At 42.7% G+C, this 23,759-nt stretch overlaps 1 protein-coding gene across 4 annotated transcripts in view; it reads left to right on the top strand.

Annotated features, from left to right (window-relative positions):
- LOC117588579 (mannosyl-oligosaccharide alpha-1,2-mannosidase IA) overlaps positions 1-23,759 on the top strand; it is a 60,465-nt gene extending 36,706 nt beyond the window's left edge. For 3 of the 4 annotated variants that reach the window (XM_034279977.1, XM_034279979.1, XM_034279976.1), the window contains 5 exons: positions 21,913-22,525; positions 22,585-22,809; positions 22,885-23,023; positions 23,084-23,345; positions 23,422-23,759. In XM_034279977.1, the coding sequence (XP_034135868.1) occupies positions 21,913-22,525; positions 22,585-22,809; positions 22,885-23,023; positions 23,084-23,345; positions 23,422-23,568 (1,386 nt within the window). In that variant the 3' untranslated portion in view covers positions 23,569-23,759. Of the gene's footprint in view, positions 1-10,717; positions 11,366-21,912; positions 22,526-22,584; positions 22,810-22,884; positions 23,024-23,083; positions 23,346-23,421 lie in introns of those variants that run through there. The other variant, XM_034279978.1, reaches the window with a different exon arrangement.

Genomic DNA, 23,759 nt, shown 5'->3' with positions numbered 1-23,759 from the left:
GCCCTCTCAGAGGCGCGAAGGACTAGCAACATGAATATAGAATAAAACATATTTTTATTTATGACTGGACATAAAACGTTGAAAAGACGTATACAAAATAGAAGCAACAACAAAAAATCATAATAATACAACGTAAAAAGTTGTATGGCTCGACGGGCACACAAATGAAAAATTGGTTTTACACGCCATTCTCAGAGATCCAATGAGGATGATGTGGCGATGAGGATAATAATAATAATAATAATAATAGAAATGATAATCATGTAGCTGTGGATGTGCGAGAGGCAGAAGGGCTGGGGGCGGCTGGAATCTGGCGGATAGATGAGGGTCAGATGGTGGAGAATCGACAACCCAGCAGCAGCAGCAGCAGCAGCGGTAGCAGCAGATGTGTGTGTGTTGGCTTGGGGGAAATGCTACAAACAATGTCCCATGAATTATGATTATTGGGCAGCCATTTTGCGATAATGTCACACGCAGAGACACGCACACACAGACACATGCAAAATGGCAATTCAATCGATGCTCCCTTTCCTATCTGTTCAGACCACAGATTTGGCAATTGAATGGCACAGATTTAATGCTTCGAAATTTGTTGGTTAACTGCCATTGCGTGGCATGGTGGGAGTTTGCAAATGTGAATAGAATTGATTGCCACATACCGAGTAGTACAACTACAGGCCACATTAAGTGTTTGGCATGTGGCAGCTGAAGGATAAGTACATGAAAATAATGCACTCAGGATGGCTCAGGAAGTAATGGATAGTGCATAGCCACACTGCGAGAGAGAAACTCAACGAAACTCAATGCCTAGCCACTCAAATCTTAGCGTAGACACCCTAAAGGATCCCCAGCAGCAGCAGGCTTTTCTCTGAATTATCACAATGGAAGCTTCTAGAAGCTATAAAGAAAAGTTGAAACAAGTTGAAACAAAATTTGAAGGAATAGATGACAATTGGAGCACAAATCAAACTGTTTTGTTCACCGGCCCATACAATGCAAGACCAAATGAAAAGAAAGATTTATCCAATCAGCCGGACAAACGAAAGATTTCCATAACCAATTAACCCCAATCTGTAATCTGACAGAAATCTATTGCATAGAAATCTTTCGCTTTGACTTGGAAATTTTGCATGCACTTTCGCTCAATTTGCATAATTGCATTGTTGATCCGAGTGGAAGAGCTTGCTTGGCATGGATTATCGGATAAAGTGGCACACAATACAGAACAAAGTGCAATGATCTGTTGGGTATCTGTTCTACTTATAGACACAGACATATATCTACCCTCTTGCCTTGCTTGTTGCTTCTGAGGCTGATTTCAATTAGCAGATGTTAAATGTATAGAGAACAATTAGCACACATTAATGTGGATGTCGCAGCCCAGTTACGGAGAGTTCATCCGAGCAAAGAGACTCTGACTGAGACTGAAACCGAGAATGAGGCCTTGATTTCGTTTTGGGTTCGCTCTTAATTGCATCGGCCAGGCATCCACCAACTGGCATGCCGCTGCTGCTGCGCAGCTGGCTGGTAATTAGATCTGTGGAGCACAGCACATCACAGAGCATAAACGGGGCAGGGCATGCGGCGGGTGCACTGCGTTTAACAAACCTTGTGGCACAACAGTTCCTGCCCGCCCCCAAACACACGTTCTCCCTCTTCAAGCAGCAGCAGCAGCAGCACCAGTCATAACCATAATCGCAATCATGAGCACAATTTCATTTCATTTGCCAGCACACACACACATTTTCTGTGAAGGGCGTGCGTTTAATGAGGCCAATAAAGTGAGAGCCCAAAGCCTTGTCCATTCCCTAATGGTTCCATTGTATAATAATTGATTTTTATTGGATGATCCTGAAACCTGATGACGCCCCGCTCTTTTCGCTTTTTTAAATTAAAATAAACTTTGGGTAACCCTCCATGGTGTTTGCTTTTATTCTCCACGAACAGATCTTTGTCGGGTGCATAGACAAACATTAATTTATACAAACCACTGAGACACATTTAATTGTGTGCTTGATTATTTTGATTGTTAAAGCTAACAATTAATGGATGACTTGGAGCTATCGCTACTGTTGCCTAAAGCTCCCTAGGGTTAATAGTACTATTGATAAAGATGGATGTTTGCATAAATGTGTACATATTGGAGTTTTCTATGCATTTACATTAGTTCGTTATTTGGGAACTTTTGCTCGTGGGGACTACGAAGATGCTGCATGGGTTCTGATTTCTGATATATTAAATGTACCGAAAATCATTTATTTATTTTCTTTTCAATTATTAAATGTCTTTAATTTATTGTTGTTTTCGGCTTTTTGTATATACTCCTGTTTTTGGTTTTATTTTCGCTGCTCTTCTGGCTTTTAGCCTCAACTCGGAGTCATATTTTTCATGTTTATAGCAGTGGCAGAGCCGGTCCTGTCCTCCGCCTATCCCTTGTGGCTGCCGCCCATTATGGTCCGCTGAGTCTGTGTATGTGCATGTGTATGTGTGGAGGCGTGGTCAGGGGGCAGATTGTTTAGTGCTTTTTGTTGTAAAGAGTTTTTTATTTTCATTTGCTTTTACTCCTTTTTTTTTCAAGCCCATAAATTTAATGTGTGTGTGTGTGTGTGTCTGCCGCAGACCCATTACCTACATGTATGTAGAACGGTGGAATTGTGAGGAACAAAGAGTAAAGTGCACTGCAGTAAGAGTTCACCTCTAATGGCATCATTCAGAGGCCAAAATGTTGGCGTATTTTACGACTGGGAAGGTTCCTTTCGGCTAGTTTCCTATTTACTTTCATTTTCATTTATCATGGTCTCCCTAAAGATAACTAGCCCGGAAAAAGCAAAAAGCGAATATTTGTTGAATCCTTGCAGCTTGAAACCGCTTTAGATATGACTCAAATAAATCGAATTCCATTTAATTGCAGAACAAATTATATATAGAATATATAATTGTATTTTTCTTTTGAAATTCTCCTGCGGAGTGTCCTTAATTTAACTGCAGTGCATCCTGCAGCACACCCATTGTAGAGGGTCATTGTCCATTGTCCACTTGCGTTATTAAATGGATTAATGCGCGCTCCACTCCACACCACACCGCTTGAAGACAACTCAACTCGAAACAACTGGAGAGTCCCTCATGCTCCGCCAGTACAGCAGTTTCTCTCTTTTTGCTCAGAGTATTACATGCCACTGCAGTGGGACTTCAAGCTATATTAATGACACACAGCACAAAAGGAAGCACTTGGCGACTGTTTAAAGTTGAAGCTTCATCGGTTTGGGAGCAACTATGTTAAGTTCAAAGTACAGAAGATTTTATTGGATATGAATTTGAGTCCTTATGCGAGTCAGTTTTGTATAAGTGTATATAAAATAATAAATATATAAAAAGAACGAATACCGTATAGAATAGACTTGCGTTGCCAACTCTAAGCACGATGTGTTTTTACTAGAAGAATGAGTGAGTGCAAAAACCATGGCATACTTATTGGGGCGTCCCTTTTTTCCTTTCCTTTCGTTTTTCTCTCAGTCATTTGTAATTGCCTTTTTCCTTTCCATAATCACCGCGACCAAAATCATTTTTCTAATTAACTCTTCTTTAGTTTTGTGTGTTTCCTCCCTTACTTTTTTCTCAATTTTTCGCTCTGTTCTTTTTGTTTTGTGTCCATTGTGTGAGTGTTGTCTCCTTTTGTCTGCCCCGAAGAAATCACGCACAAAGGCGTCAATGGTGGCGTGCTGCTGTAGGGGGTTCTGGGATTTGTATTGTTGTCTTGAGCGCTTTACGCCTTCAAAATATCCCCCCACAACACTTTTCCTATTTTCTCACCTCAACCTCCTTCTCCTGCTCCCCTTTCTCTTGAGGGACACAATACAACTTGTTGTTGGCTTTCTAATACCAGAAAGCGACAAGGAAAGATGGCAAGAAAAAGCAGAGCCAAGCACAGGCAAGGTAACGATGTCAGACACAAAACAAAACATAACAAAAAACACAGCCATAGAAACGAGCCACAGCAGAAATATTACAAAAACCCAACGAGAAAGGAGGGCTAATACCCCAACCGAATGATCGTTAAACCCCCCATTCATATTTTAATCTGTATATCCCATTAAAGATAATATGTTCTGTACCGTCTTAAGGCATGCCCTTACGATGGCAATGCGATGCATTCCAACATCTTCAAAATTCGCTGTTAATTATGGGAAAACTAAGCATTCTTTAGGCATTATCATTCTGGAATAACCTTACTAATGCGGCTCTAAAAATCACTTGAGCTAGTGCGAAAATCAATATAAAAAATACGAGTAGACTTACTCCCCTTTGAGCTCAGAATTAATGCAAATTAGTGGGGGATTCTTGTTTGTTTGTTTGTGGAAATCCTGACACCAATTAGTGCGGACTATTCTGCACTCTACTAAGGATACTCGCACTCGAATTTTCCACTTGATTAAAGCTGTGAAAATCTTTAGAATGAGTGCCGTAATCCCTCAACAATTTAGAAGGAAAAAATCATTTTGAATCGGTAAAGATTTGTGACGGAAATTACAACAAATTATAAAGAGATTAAACAAAATTTCTGTTTGCTAAGCAAAATTCAAATACCCTTGGGGTAAAGTGTGAATTTTGTTGTATATTTTCGGTATGACACCCGACGATAAACAAAAAAGAAAAGAAAAGAAAAGCCAAGCCCATCAGTAGAAGCAGCAACAGAATTTTCATCTCCTGCCCTGGTCCTGTCTGCTGCCTGTTGTCATATCCTTTCTGCTTTCTGCTTTTGGGCATTGTTACAGTTATTGTTGTCACTGTACTTTATTGTTTTACTTTCGGTGTTTTGTGTGTGTGCCGCTTCGGCTTTTTTCCTCACCTTCTTTGTGGAGGGAAAGCAGCCGCCGACAAGTGCAAAAATGTTACTCTTGTTGCTCGCCTACTTACTTACTTGCCAAGTTAGTTACTTACTTACTTAGTTGGGGGGCTTATGGCCCAATAAGTTATTGTTATGAAAATGCCGAAACAAAGACAAAGCACACGCGGAGGGCGGGTGATGGTGGAATGCGACGTGGGAATTAATTTATGGCAGGAACCAGCAGACAACACACAAAGACAACACACGGAAGAAGAGACACTGAAGAGAGACAGCAGTCCAGAAGGAGGTTGAAAGACATTAACAAAGTTGACAGGGAATTAGTGGAACACATTTCTCAAGGCCTCTCTCTCTCACTGTCTTTCTCCTTCCCAAAACAAAGATGAGGGCAATGTGGGCGAGCGGAGAGAGGGAGAGAGGGAGAGAGAGTGGCACTGTCAAAGAGTGAAATGCCATGGAAAGAGAGTTGCTTTAAATCAGAAAAGCTAGTTTCAACTTTTCACTGATTTATTGTGAGTAATTATGGAGAGTTGAGTTTTGGTCTAGCCATTCAAATCCACAAAGAAATTGTATCTTTCTGGCTTCGAATGATTTGTTTTGAGATCTAAGCGAAACTTTTGTCCTTGCTACATTTATAAAAGAGATTCATATTTTATGCCTGCACTCTTGATAATAATTTTATAACATCTCTCAAGGAAACTCATTCACCTTTATGCTGGCACTTCCCCTCCACTGAAAATCCTGTAAAGAAGAAACTGACGCCGAAGCCGAGGCTTCAGCCTCAGTTTCAGCCGCAGCCTCAGCCTCAGTCTCAGTCTCAGCCTCAGTAAGAAATGAGTTTTGGCGAATGAATCCTTTTGGCTGGCGGGGGCAAAGGATTTTTAACCCAGTTATTTTTTCTAATTAGTCGCGTTGCCTTAGCCAATTTCTTTACAAATTTATGCCATTTAGGGCCCCAACAGCAGTGGCAGCAGCTGCGTTCTATAGCCGGACGTGGGTTGGGTGGGGCAAAACGGGGAACGTATACTTAACACGTTTTTATGATTCGCCTTTTCCTGCTGCGCTGCGTTTCGCTTCATTATACGGAATACCTATTATCCGTTGTGGAAATGGGGGTATAAAGAGCTAAGATTGGATTTATGAAAACGAATATATATACAAATATTTTTGATCTTTAATAGTATAGTAAAACGGAAAGCGTGGGGGTTCTGGTCAAAGCTTTTAAACCATTTCACAATTAAATAATTAAATTTAAAGATGAAGGTAATCCATTTTGGCTATCTTTGAGCCGTTCGTTAAATATAAATCAGATTCAGTTTGAAACGTTTAAGACGAGATTGTTTGTCGTTTTATTCTCTTGCTCTAAGTATGATCCATTTTCAATAATTGCTGTGCATCCACTAGATAAGATTCATGATTCTGCATTCATTCTGTTATCAATTGCCTTATTAAATTTACGCTTTAGAGGGTATCGCCCTGGCCCAGATGCCTGTCTGTGGAATTTTACTTTGGTGTTTCCATTTACAGTCATAAATTAAACATAATTAAAATGTATATAGAACGCACACACACACACACACACTAACTCTTGATTATTTTGTGTTTCCTCTTTTACATCATTTTGCAATTAGCATTTGGAAATGAAGCTTATATTTTTTTTTTTGCTGCAGGTCTTCGAGTAAATTGTCATCAATTTGTTTCAATAATTGTTCACTTGTCTTTTTTTGTACTTTTTTGTCAATTTAAATCCGTTTTTTTCCCATGCCGCAAAGCTTTATAAAATAGTTCGAAATTATTTATTATTTCTTCATAGATTTATTTATTATTAAAATTAACCTAATCTCTTGATAAGTATCCGGTAAAGAGAGCTTTGACAACGATCGCTATTTCCATTGCCACACCTGTGCAGTGTGTTTGGCCTGCCCCCTGGCCAAGGTGCCAGTGCCTTTACTTTGCTTGAAATATGCCATGGGTTAGAGCTTTTTGTTTGGTTCTCCATTGCCAAATTGTTGCGCATTGCATTGCGTGTGTGAGTCCATGTGTGTGTGGGTGTTCCGTTCCGCCTGTTGCCGTTCCGTTTCGAACTCTTACTCTCTCTCTCTCTCTCTCTCTCTCTCTCTCTCTCTCTCTCTCTCTCTCTCTGTATCTTGCTTTCACTCAGCATCGCTCAAACGCTTAGTGCTTAGGCGCCGCTCTTCGTTCGTTTCGTTCGTTATTCGTTCGCTTCGTGCTTTCGTCACTTGATGCGCTTCGTCGATGCGGCGGGCGTCGTGGTTTGTCGCTTGTCGTTCATCGCGTCTCTGTCGTCCCATTTGCTTGCGCCGTGCCCGACCGCCCCGTGCCGTACCGGCCCGTTCCCATCTCTGTTCCGGCAGCCGCACGGAGGGCCACTACACCTCGTGTTTTGTTGCTCGGGTGGGTGTCGGTTCTTTAGAACGTTTTGCCCCGTTTTCTGGCGCCCATTGGTGTTGCCTCAGTTGCCGCATTCGGTTCGCTTTTGGTTCTGTCTCGTCCCGCGGTTCTCAGTGCGTGCACGCGCTTGTGTCGGGTCCCAAAAAAAAAAAAGAAATAAAACTGGAGAAATACCCACAAAATCAAACGAAAAAATACAACAAAATACTAGATACTACGCGTATTCGTACTCGTACGGAAGGAAGGGACGGAACAGAAACAAAACAAACTGAGATATTTTTTTGTTTGTATAATTAAGATGTGTCACATTGAATTGGTGGACTTTTGAAGCGAACTAACGAACGAACCAATTAAGGTTCTAATTACATTTTGTTATAACATACTCTCGTGCAAGAAATTAATGGAAATTCTCTACTCGACTCTTTACTGTGTATGTGCAACAGTTCGAAGTGGTTCTTGTGGCTGGTGGAGGGAGTGGTGGTTGGCGGGCGTTGGGGAAGGGAAGGATGTTGTTCCGTGTCGTGTGTAGCTGCGAGAGAGACGCGAGATGTGAGAATTTGGTTATCATTTATTTAGAGATGCGAGCATAGCAGATGGGTGGAAAAAGGTTGAGGCGAGATTACAAGCGAGTGACCAGAAGTAGGCAAAGGTCAAGCGGATAGGCTTTGTGGATAGGAAGAATCTTAGCATGAGAAGAGGAGATGGTCTTGGAGTTAAGAATAATGAGAATCCAAGCGAGTTAAATAGAAAAGAAGAAAGCGCAGTCTGTCTGCTCTACAATCTCAATTAAGAAAAGGGAAATCAAGCACAAGCTGGAGAAACTTGAGATAAAGCTGAAAAAGAGTGTGTAAAGCACAGTGCGGGAGTTGCGAGTCGCCGATGATAAAAGTTTCTATTAAAAAAGAGAGCCATAGAGACAGAAAGAGAGAGAGAGAGAGAGAGAGAGAGAGAGCTTCTCACGAAGAGCGAAATATTGTGAATGATACCAGGCTCGCAGAAATTTCAGCAGCACAAAACTGCACGGTGGCCTCCTGCAGCCTGCAGGCTCCCTCTCTGTGTGAGGTGCAGTGCGTAGTTTGATGGCAGCGGGATTGGTTGGGGGTTGCCGTTTGATGGCAGGACTGTGCGGGCGCCCCGAGGCTTCGACGACTGCTGCTGCTCCTCCAACCAAGTGCCGCGACGCGCTTGACACGTTTTTCTCATGCGAGAGACCCAGAGCAGAGCAGAGCAGAGCAGAGCCTCCGGTCACCCAAAAAACACACTCGCACACACACAGCATTCCATGAGTGTCTCTTTCCGTGTGTGTGGCTGACACATGTATGCGTGCAGCTGTGTGGGTGTATGTTTGTGTTTGTTTTTGTTCAGGTTATGTTTTATTTTCATTTCGTGTTTCTTTTAATTGCCAACTACCGAGCCAAGCTTGTCCTTGAGCCTACACTCCCACCTAAAGAACGAACCCCCAGCCACACCTGCCCCGTCGCACGGTCTTCCATTTTGCCCTGCCCCTGAGTTTATATTTAAACGCATCTTTCAATGAGCTTCGCGCTAACTAGTGGCTGAAATGAGGCATCACAAAAACCAAAACAATAACAAAACAACCCGAAAATAGAGAGGGGACAGAAAGTGAGACAAAGAGAGAAAACAAAATAAGGGACAAATCGGCGAAGAAGGGAGACAAATTGCAATGAAAAAATGCCAAGATACCAAAAACTTATTTAATGAAAGATTCCTCGTACTTTGTTCATGTATTTTTTTTTTGTGTACAACTGTGGCAATCATTTGTACCGATATCTATGCCCCATAGAGGCCCCATAGTGTACACGTAGAACACACATGGATACAGTAGAACTTCGCTAGGTTAAATCATCAAAAATAGGAGCAGAACAATTCAATTCAGCTTTTGGAAGAACTAATTACAGGAAAGAAATTCTCTTAATAACTCACGGAATTCCGATTTGGAAAGCTAATGGATATGACAAACACGTACACAAATATTCACCCATTGAGCAGTCACTGTAGAGGGTAAATACACTTATACCCCCCTTCGCATTCGTATCTTTGAATCATTCGACTGGCTGCTGAATGGCGTGCGCTGTGAATGCGCGAATGAATGAATTGATGCGAATTGAATTAAGTCAGCCCGCCGCCATCTGAATTCCCTGAGACAGAAAAGATATTCTATATTTCCTTTTTACATGCCACATAAATATATCTATGGATCTCTACTCGATTGGGTGGCGGGGCCATTATACGTGAATACATTTGCCATTGAATGGTTAACGATCTCTTGCCTAATGTCTTTGTGGATTTTATTTGAATGTGGAATTTCAGTCATTTTTAATGATAAATATTCCTTTGCTTTAATTAAGAACTTCCCCTTCTAAAGCAGTTCCTTAAATTCAAGTAGAAAATTCAAGAGTAAATCTTTAATAAATGTTTAAGAATTTGCATTCACTCTCTTCAGTTACAGCCAAAAACAGGGCCAACATATTATGAAACTTACCTCTAGAGAGTTTGCCAGACAAAAGCAAAAGCATCATTATTTTTGCACAATATTGCACTGAAATTTATTTGCGTTTGTCCTCCACAAGGCGTATACGCAGTGTAGTCAAGGCAAGACATTCATTATCCGCACTGGTGTGCACAGGCAACTTCATTGGTGACTTACACACACGGGCCACACTCCACGACTATGTGCCAGGCTCTAGTATACATTTCCTCCCCACCCATACCCTTGAGAGTTTTCTATAAAATCTCATATTTCCCCCTTAACCCCCGCACTGAGTCTCTTGCCAAGAGCGGGCAGTGTCGCTCTCCTATTGATTATTCGGAATTTGAAGTGCAGTCGTGCGGCTGTTTGCAAACAATTGGAACATTTATAATATGCATAGAACACAGGACAACCCAGACAGAAGACACGATGTGCAGTTTTCACCCTCAAAGGCTCTTAAAATCGAAAAAAAAAAAAAAATACATCCAGTTTTTTTTGTGTTGTAGTCCTCTCTCCAGATATTTTTTCCAAGAAGTTTGTTTCTTATTCCTTTCTTTTTTGCTGATGATGCTGCTTGAAAATTTTGCATTTTCTATGTTTTTGTTTTCGAGGAATTTGTTGTCCTTTCGAGTGGCATGGCATGTGGCTGTGTTGTCTGTGCTGTTTGTGTGGCCTTTTGGCTTCTTCGAAAGACAGAAACTTGGCCAACTTTTATATTGCTCTTTGGGAGACGACGGGAGATGTAAAGATGCGAAGCAAAACATGATATATAAGCAAATAAATTCCATCAAGGGGTTGCCAAAAGAAAACTGAATTGGGGATTCATTTATGGGGCTAAAAATGTGATTCGTGAAATGTGCATGCCTGCGGAGAGAAATAAAACCTTGAAGAATTCGAAAGTATTTCAAAGTCCCCTTGGACATGCCTCAGCTTCAGTAAAAATCCATGACAAACAATCAAAAATATGCTCAAATAATCAAATTTAAATCAAAAAGATAAAGTGAAATTATCCAAAAGAAACGACTAAACGCCACTGAGCCATGTGCCCAAAGACATCTAAAACGACGCCCCTGCTGCTGATCGGTGGCATTGGGTTCGTCATTGTCCTGGTGGGCATCACGGGCATAACTCTGATCAATAACATTAATCTTTCGAACATTATACGGCTGAACGAGAAGGTGGCCAGCGATAGTGTCAGTGCGAGTGACAATCAGATTAAGGAACTCAACTATGTGAACAATCATCCAAAGAATATCTATCTAAAGCTGAATGACACGCTCCACGCTGATGATGATCATAGCGATGGTGATGATGATGATGTTGCCAATGGACAGCAGCGTGATGAGGCAGCACAGGAGCCTGGTGGTGGTGTGATGGAGCCACCAAAGGTGTCGGCGGTTATTGGCAGCGATCCCAAGAGCTATGAAGGGAGAAACTTGAACCAGAATCAAACAACTGTTCCAGCGAGTTCTGCAGTTGATTCTTCAGCTTCTGCTCCATCTGCTGCTATTCCTGCTGCTACTCCTCCCTCAGTTCTGCCCTTGGGCTGGGGCAAGGACATGTCTAACGCGTCCAGCGCTGGTTTGATTGATTACGAAAAGCGAGCACGAGTCGTTCAGGTGAGTTCGTGTTTTTCGGGACTAAAGGCAGGACTTTCTCGAGTATTAATTTCCAATAGCATGTATCTACCTTTTTTTCTGGGCGTTTATTAAATTAATGGAGTCGAATGAAGTCAAATCTTGGCTTCCATTTTTGATTCAAGAATCATTCGATTGCCCACAATTATTTGTACGCTTTGTCTTGCAAAAGTTTTGCCCTTCTTGTCGATATTTTCATATCATTTTGTGACTTTCTTTGAGTGGAATATTCCAGCACTTGAAGGATTTCCAACACCAAACACAAAGGAGACACAGGGGCAGGGCTAGGCTGGGCTGGGCGAATGTTAAAGCCGAGGAACGGAAACGGCCAAGGGGCACAAGACAAGTGGCAGGTGGTAGTAGTTCCTGCCCCCCTCTACCTGAGAGACATTTACAAAACTGTTGGGGAACCAACACCAGCGAGCGATGAACATGGACGTGACAACAACAACGACAACGACTACAAGGAGGTGTCAAGTGGAGGTACACCTCCATTTCGCCCTCGTCCTGTTGTTCCTCCTCGTCTTTTTGCTCCCCTTCACACACACACACACACAAACACACACACACACACCTTATCCAGGGAATGTGATCTAAATCTTGGCGTTTATTACGCTCACTTGGCTCCTTCTCTTGTACAATTGCCATTACGTGGTTGGCTCTCCTCCACTGCCACTGCGGTGCTCCCGCTTCAGAGCCAAGCGGGAGGGTTGGGGACTCTGGCCAATTGCTTTACGCTTTCACGGCTCAAAAGCCCCGTGTTGTCGTGACAGGGAGACACAGAGAGGGCCATGGAAACGGACAGAGAGAGCGAGAGAAAAAGAGTAGACCTTGGGCCCGGCGATGCGCCTAAACAAATTGCAATTGCAATTGCAAAACTGAAACTGGAACTGGAACTGCAGTGGTATAATGGCAACCACCGCTAGAAGCAGCAAAGCAGAACACAACTGTACAAGAACATTCCATCCCCCCCCCTACACACATTTAAAGTCAGCTTAAAGGCGAGAAAGGAGAGAAAAGTCACAGAGAGCAAGTAGGAAACTTTGCCATTTGATTAACATTTTAAATGCATTGCAATCGATTTACCACAAATAGTTGGTAATCGATGGCTTTAGAAAAAGTGGAAACTGGGAATGAGCTCAGGGGATAGCAAGAGCTTTAGGTACGCTACAAAATTCCTAACTTTTAGTGCAAATCTCTTCTAAAATTCGTTGCTATAAGTGCAGCAATCTTGATGCATATTCTGACGACCTCTGGCAAGATATTTTCTTAACCGGAAACACTCACCGAGATATGATACATGTATGTAGATACACTCCATCTCTATTCAATCTCAATACAAGATAAAGAATGAGAATGAGGGCTACGAAAATTGAATGCAAATGTTGCAGGTGAATGGCGAGGGTAAATTTATTCATGTGATTGCCTGTCCGGACAGACAAATGAAGATATCTACCATACATGCGTGTAATCCCAGCTCAAGCATTGCAGTTCTTGATAAGAGAAATGCTGAAAAGACGAGCACTGGGGATGGAGAACAATACAATATGTTAGCCCATTTAAGTTTCTTGTTTCCTGTTACTCCGCCATTGCCTTTTGTGATCCTAATGTTTTATTCATGGTCTCTCGTTTCAGGTGAGTTTTCTTCGATTGATGCCCGACACTTAGTAGAGCAGGAGTCCTGGATAAACGTTTGCCATAATATTAAGGGGCTAAACTTCTTATGGGTGAAGCTAAACAAATTGTATTATCACTCTGCTGGCATTATAAATGATTTTACAAGGTTGATATGGTAACAGTATCTAAAACGGTTATTTCTTGTCTATGTTTACCATTTTTCTAACTGCAATTACACGAATGTCGTGCCAAAAATGTACGTCTAAGCACATGTCATGACTTAAACACTCAAAAGTTGACACATTTCACGATATGGCGAGGCGCAACCAACTTCACTCATTACAGCAATCAGCTGTTTATACTTTTGAATCTTTTTTTTCTACTTCCAGTCTGAATGCAAGTCGTAATTGTCTGGTGTCGCGATTCCACTCTTCACTAATATAATAATATTAGAAGCACAAAAAGCGACAAAAAAAAATACCCCAGTGGGGCCCCTTCAAGGGCGATTCCTGCTCTTTGCTTTTTGTTCAGCTTTTTCCATCTCCCCTACCATTTCGTTCGCTTGTTTTGGTTCTCGTGTTCTACACATGTCGGCAGCTAATAATCGAATTGTGTTCAGCCATTTGTTCTGCTAATTCCTTGCGCCAACCAAGGCCCCAATGCTCGTTGAATGGAAATTCAATGGCACAGCCACACCACAGCACACCACAGACCAACCACTGACCATTCAAATTACAATGAGAAAAGGAAAAGAATAATTCCAGAGGGATGGGCCAAGCCAGTGAAAGTGGAAATCGAACCGGGGCGAACAGCATTGAAAAGCCAAATCCGGACAACTCAGCCGCTTGTCCAAGGTGAAAGTAAGAGTGGAAAGAGAGGTTAAATGGGAGAAAGGGGATGGCAGTGGTGGGTGGCAGACTCTGCCTAACATTGACCAATTCAGCTGGCCGTCAAAAATGGCCAATATCCAGTGGATGGATGGCACCGGCAACAAGAGCCGCACATCCAACAAAACACTCGCACAGTGGTGCATGGCAAAAGAAAGCGGCCTGTAGCTTAACGTTTTAATATATTTTACAAATTCAATAGCTCAATAACAGCCCGCTTCAAGGATGATGGTTTAGAGACACATCCTTCAGGTTGGGTTACTGTTTCTCCATCAAATGGCATGGTTGACATGGTGCATGGATCGTGGTAGCATGGTGCCCACACACACGCAACATTGAACATTGAAAAGAGAGACGAGAAGACGAGCTCCCTGTCGTCTGGCTGGACTTTAACCCAGTTATGTGTCGCTCCAGCCATAGTTTTTGTCCACCAATTGGCCATTGTTTGTGTGTGTTTGTCATTGCCTCCCATGCATTCGTGCAGCAATTTGAGCAGTTTCATTGTCAATAGCACGGGGTCGCCAAAGGGTTCACATTTTCAGGCACGGAATGGCAGTGCACGATGAGAAGGAAAGAAAAGTGAGGAGATGAGGTGCGAGGAGAGTGTCAAGCGATTAGATTGAAGGCGAAAAACGATTGAGTAAAAAAGAAATGAAGAATGAAGAACGAAAAGGGTAAAAGAAAGGGTTGGAAAAATAAATGGAGTACCAGGATGAAACCATAACAACAACAAAAGTCAAACAGCAGATGGAAAGAAAGAGATAAAGAAGTGAAATGGAAAGACAAAGATTGCAAACCCAAGAGAAGATCCATGAGGAGAACCTTGCAGATGAAAGAAGAACCAGAAAATACGTACATCAACGGTAGAAAATGCCAAGAACCAGCTGCATTCAACAATTTCTGTGTCTGCTTTCTTCACAAACTCTTTATCTGCTGGTTGGAAAAAGCTGAGTTCATATTTTGATATTTGCAAACGCCACGCCCCAACGCTGGCACGCCCGCACAGTCACAGCAGCCAGAGGGACAACTTAATGCAAATAGTTGAATTGTTTTTCCACCAACTTCAGCATCCCCATACATACTACATACCCTGTAGTCCATGAATACGGCGAAAAAGTGTGCTTTTGAGACTTGAAATGTAGCTATAGATCCTTTGGTATGAAGTGCTTAAATAGCTGCATACAGCAGTCGGAAATGTTGTCTCTTGGAATCCATCCTTAAGCCTGACTTTCTTACTGTCTGCAGATCCTTTGACCATGGCTCGGCCTCTGCCTATTCGCTCATCTCATCTAGAAAAAGGGGCTTGAAAGTTCCAAAGTTCCTTACTTAACAACCATTTAAGGGGTATTCCCATGCAGAGATTTGCATCTGAATTGCGTTCAGATAGTCTGTGCAGAGATGTGGGAAAAATGGGAGGAAAAGCAAAAGAAAACTAGATTGGTTGGAAGCTCGTCTTTTGCATTATTTTATGGCCTCAAGCAAATTATTTTTCTTTGGCCTCAGACACATTTTTTTGTTGTTAAACTTTTACGCTGCTTCCACGTTCTTCTGTTGCTGAAGGAAGTTTTTGGTCTTTTATTTTTCGAGCTTACTCCTTTAAGGTTTATTTTGCTGTATTCTTTGTGTGTATTTTGCTGGTATTTAGTTGGCATTGTTGGGCATTGTTGTTGGTGGAATTTTATATCTCACTTCGCTCGTTGTTCCGCTGCCTTTTGTTTGGATAAAGAGAGGGCGAAAAAAGTTCCAACCAAAAGTTGCATTGAAAGCTATACATGCACACAATATTTCTGGATTATTCAATTATGGAAAGCCAAAGATGCAAGTCCTTCCGCATGCCAAGCTCTTCTACTTACCTTCCCTTCCCTCTCTTCGCACTCTGCTCTCTCTCTTCTTAATTTATCTCGGCCCCTTGCTCTTTGTGATCGCAATTTCAAGTTTTCATTTTTTGGCTGTAAAGATTGCGCTCGTAAATCGCCGGGCCCTCAGGGCCTGCCATTAAAGACAGTCTCTCTCCAGCTTCTTCGCTTCTCGACTGAACAAATGCCTTTTCAAGGGAAAACGAAAACACGACACCAAATGAATTGAATGACGAAAGTCACGTGCCGCTGGCTGACGAAAAACAATTCCAGCGAGTGCCAACATTTTGCGGCATGCCTCCCCCCAACACTACTTTCGTAGAAGTGTGCCAACGGCTACTGCCGGAATACCAGACGAGCAATACTCATCGGAATATTTACATAAATAGCAGGAAGAACCCCATTGCCATCCCTCTAAAACCAAAAAAAAATTCAATATTCAATTAATTTTTTGCTATTCAATTTAATTAAAATAATACAAAAAAGAAAGAAAAACAATATAACCACCTGCGTTGAGGGAACCGAAGAACTGCAAAGGAAAGCCAACTTTAAAATGACTCAACAATGATTATGGCATAGATTTTGCTGGCACTTGGCCAAGGCTTATTATAATTTGATATTTAATTTGCTTCTGGCACAACATAAACAATAATAAAGGGTTTACGAAATGTACCAAGAAATGTGTGAACATAAAGGGACTGGGAACTGGGAACTGGAGACTGAGGACAGAGGAGCGAAGACTGGTCGCTCTCTGGAGGGCTTCAATTTTCGTGGGGAAGCATAAATTTTCGCTTCGCTGTCTTGCTGCTGGTGGTTGGTGGCTGCTGCTGCCACCTGGCGACGGTGACTGTCTGGCATGTGGCAAACATTGTGACACACAGGACGAGTGTCGTTTCGCCTCCAACTGCCACGGCAGCAGGCTCTACGCTGATGTTTTCACTCTCATATGTTGGCTGCTCGGCTCCCTCTCTGTATATGTTCGCTGCTCACATTCCATCGCGGAAACGATGTTCAAACATAGCCAAGGCAAACACACCCAACTCTGGTACGGTGAATGCTGGCAGTGCGTCACGAGTTGTTCTAATGCCCTTCCTACGTGTCTTCACCGTATCGCGCCTACACTCTGGCATTCCAGTGTATGCTGCTGGTCCTGTGCCACGTACATATACACACACACACACACACTCGTATGTATATTCTGCGACGTTTGCACATTGTCAGGATATAACTTCATGTTTAATGAAGACATGTAAACAGGCAGCACACACACACACACACTCGCTTTCTCCCTGCCTCCTCCCTTCTGCATTTTGGAGTGAGTGCGACAAGAACCAAGGAGAGAAAGAGAAATTATTCAATCAATCAGTCAAGTCCATCAACCAATTTCCACCCGTAAATAAGTCAGACTGAATGATTGAGAGACTCGCTTGGCCTGTTGCTGGGCTTAGTGGATCGTTTAAAGGGAGCAACTTAAAGAGCAACATTTCCATCCTTTAAACTGCTGCCAACTCAGTTTCGGTTTTGGTTTCGGTTTCGGTTTCGCTTTTGTTTGAAAATCAATTAATGTATCAATAATGAATAGGTTTTTGTTGTTGTTGAATAAGTGGTTTCGTTTCGTCTTGTTCCGCTCCTCCCATTTGAAGTCTTCAATTGAATATTTTAACATTTCCACTAATTGAATGGCATTCGCTGAGTGAAGCTTGATGGCCCTTGTATTTTGTCAGTTATATTTTTGTTACCACAAGAACTAAGCAAATGTTGTACCTATTGATTGTTTTTGTTAACTATGAATGGAGATAAAAGCTCCTTAAATACCAAATCAAAGGCGAAGAGAGATATAAATTCAACATTGAGCGAAACAACAAATAAATCAAAAATGTTTCCCAATATGGTAGATTGACTACAAGCATTATTAATATTATTAATATTATATTAAATATTATATTATTATTAGTATTAAGCGTTAAATTAATAATCAATATCAAACAAATTGAGGAGTTTTAGCTGCTCTCGCAGTTGAGCTAAATCGAATGTGGTCTCATATTTAAACCGAAAAATATCTCAATAAATGTAAATGAATCACGGGGGCCACTTCTCGCACACTCTAAGCAGAAAACCTTGACCTTGACAGAAGCATTTGATACTCAGCTACTGACCTGCACGTCCATCCAATGTAAATGCCAAAAATCACAGAGATCTGTCACAATATAATGAAACTATTAGACAGAGGTACAACCGGAGCTCATTGTACTGTCAAAATTAATTGTAGACTGCTGTACATTGTCCGGGCCCTCGTTGCTGCTGCTCCGTTCTCTCCTCTTCAATTTTGCTCTGATGTTTTCTGCCTCTGCCCCGACGGCCTCCTGCTATTTAGCATTCCCACTGGTATGCCCATCAATCTGTGTGTTGTGGCTCATTAAATCCCAGCAAGGAGAGCCGAACAGAGTCAGAGGCAGAGTCAGAAGCCGAACGAAATGTTCAAAACTTTGTTCCAATCCAACGCCTTTTGACCTTTTGCCTTGCCCCACCACTGTCTGCACTGCCATTTGCCCCATCATCCATGTACCATCATCTCCACCTTTGCAGTAGATACAAAGTGGCAGGGACAGGGGCAGGGATGTATGTCCTGAATTCTGACAGTAGTTGTAATCCGTTTAAAGTCTTTTTTTTTGCGGCCTGTAAACATTTTCGACTTTTAATTCACTTGACAGCAGTGGCTGCTCTCTCACTCACTCACTCGTGCCATCAGTTACCCACTCACTGACCCGTTCAGTAGGCCCTTGGCCTTGGCATTGGCATTGGCATTGGCGTTGCATTTTGTTGTTGGCTTTTTGGGGGTTCGGAGGGTTCTGCGTGCTAGAAAGGTCGTGTCCCGGAATAAATGTTGTTTTGACTGTGGCTCCTCCTTCACTCTGTTGTCCGATAAGAGTTGGGTAATTATGTTTCGAAAAGAATGCAAATTATGCTTCTGACTTTTGTGATGACAAGAACCCGAGGAAGCGAAGAAGATGAAGAAGAAATATAAGAATTAAAATAATATTCATTCATCAAAAACTGTTGACTTTTGTGGAATTGTATTCTCGAGAACTGATCAATTAAGCTGATTTATAGCTATACTTATTCAAAAAATATGCCACTAACGCATTCAAGTCTTAAAATATGACCACCTTAAACATGAAAATATTTTAAAAAATTGTCAAAGCTTCGACTTGTTAGTAAACTTTGTCTTTGAGTCGCCATACCTTCAATGAAAATTCCTGCGAGAGATGGTAACATTTTTTTTGTATACTCAATTGGTTTTGTGGCTATCCGCCCTGCAGATTCTGTGTAAAAACGGATGTGATCTCATTTTCGAGTCCTACAGTCTAATTTTTGTCTAAGTGTTATTAGACATATAAAAAATGTCAAAGAAAGAGGCACTAAAAGTGCTAGGATAATGGAAACTGTACATAAAGGGAGGAAAACGAATAGTTTAATGGATCTATCATGCACAGAAAGAGTATAAGATGATCGTCATCGCTTGAATTCAAAAATGACTAACGAATTATTCAATGCACACGTGTCGAAGGTTCACTCTGTGAGTTATCTGCAATAGTCTGCAATATAGCAAGCAAGTTTTTCATTGCCATGCCAACGCTTTGACATTCCTTTTAATGTATAGAATGTGTTTTTATACCCGGTACTCAAAGAGTATATCGGGTATATTGTATTTGTGCACAAAGTGAATGTATGTAACACACAGAAGGAAACGTTTCCGACCCCATAAAGTATATATATTCTTGGCCAGCATCAATAGCCGAGTCGACAGAGCCATGTCTGTCTCTCCGTCTGTCCGTCCGTCTTGTTTGTCGGCTAGTTCTCAGAGACTATAAGAGCTAGAGCCACCAAATTTTGCATCCATACTTCTGTATGCTCACAATGAGCCACGCCACCTTCCGCCACCGAAAAAGGGCGAAAACCTAAAAAAACCTACAATTTTGAAGATAAAAGAAAACTAAAAACGCCATTCCGTAGGGATCAGATCATATGGGATCCGATTGGATTATTATTATAGCCATAATGAATAAATCAATTTGCAGTGGCTAAACCCACCCTGTCCCGCAGCTTTTGTTGTTTTTTTTTTGACATTCTCTTTCACACTCAGCTTCGTGTAGTCAGCGAGAAGTGTTGTAGATGTAGATGACAGATGAAGAACAAATTTAAAATTTGACAAAACACCGCTAAAGTGCCGGGTATAAAGTTATGACGCGTAAGAAGCGTCTCACACGTCCCTTCTCGTTTTTTTGCGACTTTTAATTCAGTTGACAGCAGCTTGGCTGCTCTCAATCACACCAACACGAACGCAGACCATTGCATACCACTCGAATCAATTTCACTGACTGACTGACTGACTGACTGACTGACTGATTGACCCCTGCAGGCCCTCGACCTTCACATTGACTTTATCTTTTCGTGGTCAGCACGTGGGTTTGGTTCTGTGGGGGCTTTTGTGGACTAAAAAGGTCTTGTCCAAGGATAAATGTTGTTTTCACTGTGTGGTCCTGTGCTCACTCTCGTGTCCGATGAGAGTTGAGTTTTGGCAAATGAAATGTTTGGTAATTATGTTTTTGGATGCAAATACCTAAAGCACATGAAAGAATAATGAGAATAGGATGCAGAATTTTGGATCTATCATGCAGAAGAATAAGATTGTTAATCATATAATATTTATTTTAGAAAAACGGAAGGCGAAATCGCTAGGAAAGTTTTCCTCTAGTAATTGCGAAAATTTCGTACGAAGTTTCCTAAATTTCCACTGAATATTAGTGGCCATGCCCCCCACACACACACACACACACACACACACCCAAACACACACTTATATATTATTTAAAACAAAAATTTCTCAATTAATGTAAATGAATTCCCCGAACCCCCCAGGGGGGTGGTAATGTAAACCGAAGCCCCTAACACCATGAACCATAAACCCCACAGAGAACAAGATTTGAATGTGACATGTGCCTCGCATAACACACACACACACACACACACACATAGCCCACAGAGGCCATGGAAAAGGCCAAGAAAGCTTAAAGACTTGGGCCAAAACTCTTAAAGTGGGCTTTATGGGGTTAAGTGGGGGCGGCGGTTGGGGTGACTGCGGGTCTTGTAAGGGTTTTAGTTGCGGGGTTTATGTCAACGCGTTGGACTTTACTTAATTACCGGGAAATTTGTTAATATTTGCTGTACTCCTCATGCACACAGACAGAGACACTTCACAGACCCTGCTCCAACAGAAGCTTCTCCTTTCGCTCTCTCTCCGCTCTCTCTCTCTCGCATTTTCTCGTTCTCTATGCTTCCCCATTTGCTTGCGCGCATAAAAAGTGATAGAGCGAGGAAGAGACAGAGGTGCAGGGTGCAGAGTGCATGGTCCGTGTTGAGTGCTTTGTCGTGCGGTCGTAATTTAATTTTTTACTAAAAGAAAGCAAAGAAAAACGGATAGGAAGCAATAGCGAAGAGGGAGAGTGAAGTAAGAGAGGGAGCAGGAAGAGAAAAGAGTAGCGAAACAAGCGAGAGAGAGAGAGAGACACAGAGAGAGCGAAGAAGAAGGACACTCGAAAGTATGCAATGCAAAATTATGTTATGGCACCATGCAACTCTCTGTGCTTGTGTTTGTGTGGCAACGGATGCGAATAAAGGGTAAAATGCAAAATGGCCAATGAGCCAAAGAACCGCCTCGTGCAGAAGCCATATAACACACACAGACACACACACCATTGCAGAATTTTGCATGCCACAAATATTTTTCGGGGCCTAAATTGCAACCGCAGATTACAGCTTGAAAGTAAAGTAAAACTTCGAGCATCCAAAATGTAGACCCAGCAAACACTTTGAGAGCGATTGTGACAGTGGTCTGCTGCGTGCCAAACATGGCCAAATAACTGTTCCCGATCCGTGGAATATTCCTGGACATCCAACAGCTTTAACCAGTTGGGCCAAGTAGGGTGTCAACTCATTGAAAGTGCCGGCAAGCCCGTCACCTATGAGGTAGTGATGGAGTTGATGGCAAACATGAAGAACCGTCCCCTCACCACACTTGAGAGTCTCAGAGTTCTTGTTCTTGGCCTAATGAAAGGACATCAATTAAATATAATGCAAATAAATAAACGTTTCTTCGTTTCTATTGCAGATGATGGAGCATGCCTGGCGCAACTATAAGCTGTATGCTTGGGGCAAGAACGAGCTGCGTCCGCTGTCGCAGCGTCCGCATTCGGGCAGCATATTTGGATCCTATGATCTGGGTGCAACAATTGTCGATGGCCTGGACACGCTGTACATTATGGGGCTGGAGAACGAGTATCGGGAGGGTCGTGACTGGATTGAGCGTAAATTCACGCTGGACAACATCAGTGCAGAGCTGAGCGTGTTTGAGACGAACATTCGGTTTGTGGGCGGCATGCTGACCCTGTACGCCTTCACCGGTGATCCGCTGTACAAGGAGAAAGCACAGCATGTGGCCGACAAGCTGCTGCCTGCCTTCCAAACGCCCACGGGCATACCCTATGCCCTGGTCAACACAAAGTCCGGCGTGGCCAAGAACTATGGCTGGGCATCGGGCGGTAGCTCGATCCTCTCGGAATTTGGCACACTGCATTTGGAGTTTGCCTATCTGAGTGACATTACCGGCAATCCGTTGTACCGCGAACGCGTTCAGACCATCCGCCAGGTGCTCAAGGAAATCGAAAAGCCAAAGGGATTGTATCCCAATTTTCTCAATCCAAAGACGGGCAAATGGGGACAACGTAAGTGGCAGTGGATTATTCCTCACTGTAGTGTTCTCTGATCATTTCTGTTGTTGCAGTTCACATGTCGCTGGGCGCCTTGGGGGACAGCTACTACGAGTACTTGCTGAAGGCCTGGCTGCAGTCGGGACAAACGGACGAGGAGGCGCGCGAGATGTATGACGAGGCAATGGTGGCGATCATGGATAAAATGGTGCGCACCAGCCCCAATGGACTGACGTATGTGTCCGATCTCAAGTTTGATCGTTTGGAGCATAAAATGGATCATTTGGCATGCTTTTCAGGTGAGTTTTGAATCGATTTACACGAGGATGCCACGATGGCTGTAACCCTCCAACTCTCTTTTAATTCCATTCCAGGCGGCCTGTTTGCCCTAGGCGCTGCCACACGCCAAAACGAGCACCGGGACAAGTACATGGAGGTGGGCAAGGGCATTACAAACACTTGCCACGAGAGCTACATACGAGCGCCGACACAACTGGGACCCGAAGCATTCCGGTATGATCAATAAATCTTTGCTGCAAACACCACAACAGCGATCTCTGTCTCTTCGTAAAGTTTCAGCGATGCTGTGGAAGCGCGGGCCCTGCGGTCACAGGAAAAGTACTACATACTGCGTCCGGAGACATTTGAGAGCTACTTTGTGCTGTGGCGCCTCACGCACGATCAGAAGTATCGCGATTGGGGCTGGGAGGCGGTGCTGGCACTGGAGAAGCATTGCCGCACACCACATGGCTATTGCGGCCTGCGTAATGTCTATCAGCAGGAGCCACAGAAGGATGATGTGCAACAGAGCTTCTTCCTTGCCGAAACACTAAAGGTTCGAGTCACAATTAAACACGACATGAGGAAGCTTAAACCAATAATTATCTTGTTTACTGTATCTGTGTCTCTAGTATCTGTACTTGCTGTTCTCGGATGATTCGGTACTGCCGCTGGACGAATGGGTGTTCAACACGGAGGCGCATCCGCTGCCCATTAAGGGTGCCAATCAGTACTATCGTCAGGCGCCCGTTACGCTGCCCGTCTCGAATGCCTCATAAGAGACCCGACACTACTGGCAGCTGCTTCTCTTGTCTATAGCAATGCACTTTACTTAGCTCCTCATATGTACTAAAGCCAAAAGTGCATATAACCTCCTCTTTTTTTCTTCTTTTTTTTTGTTTTTTTTTTTAAGTTTTAAGCTAGTTTACAACGTAATGACAACTACAACTGCATAAGGCAACAAAAGAAA

This window comes from Drosophila guanche, unplaced genomic scaffold (genome assembly GCF_900245975.1).
Source record: "Drosophila guanche unplaced genomic scaffold, DGUA_6, whole genome shotgun sequence".
Taxonomy (NCBI): Eukaryota; Metazoa; Arthropoda; class Insecta; order Diptera; family Drosophilidae; genus Drosophila; species Drosophila guanche.
Note: the sequence above shows the minus strand (reverse complement) of the source record. Positions and strands in the feature narration are given on the sequence as shown.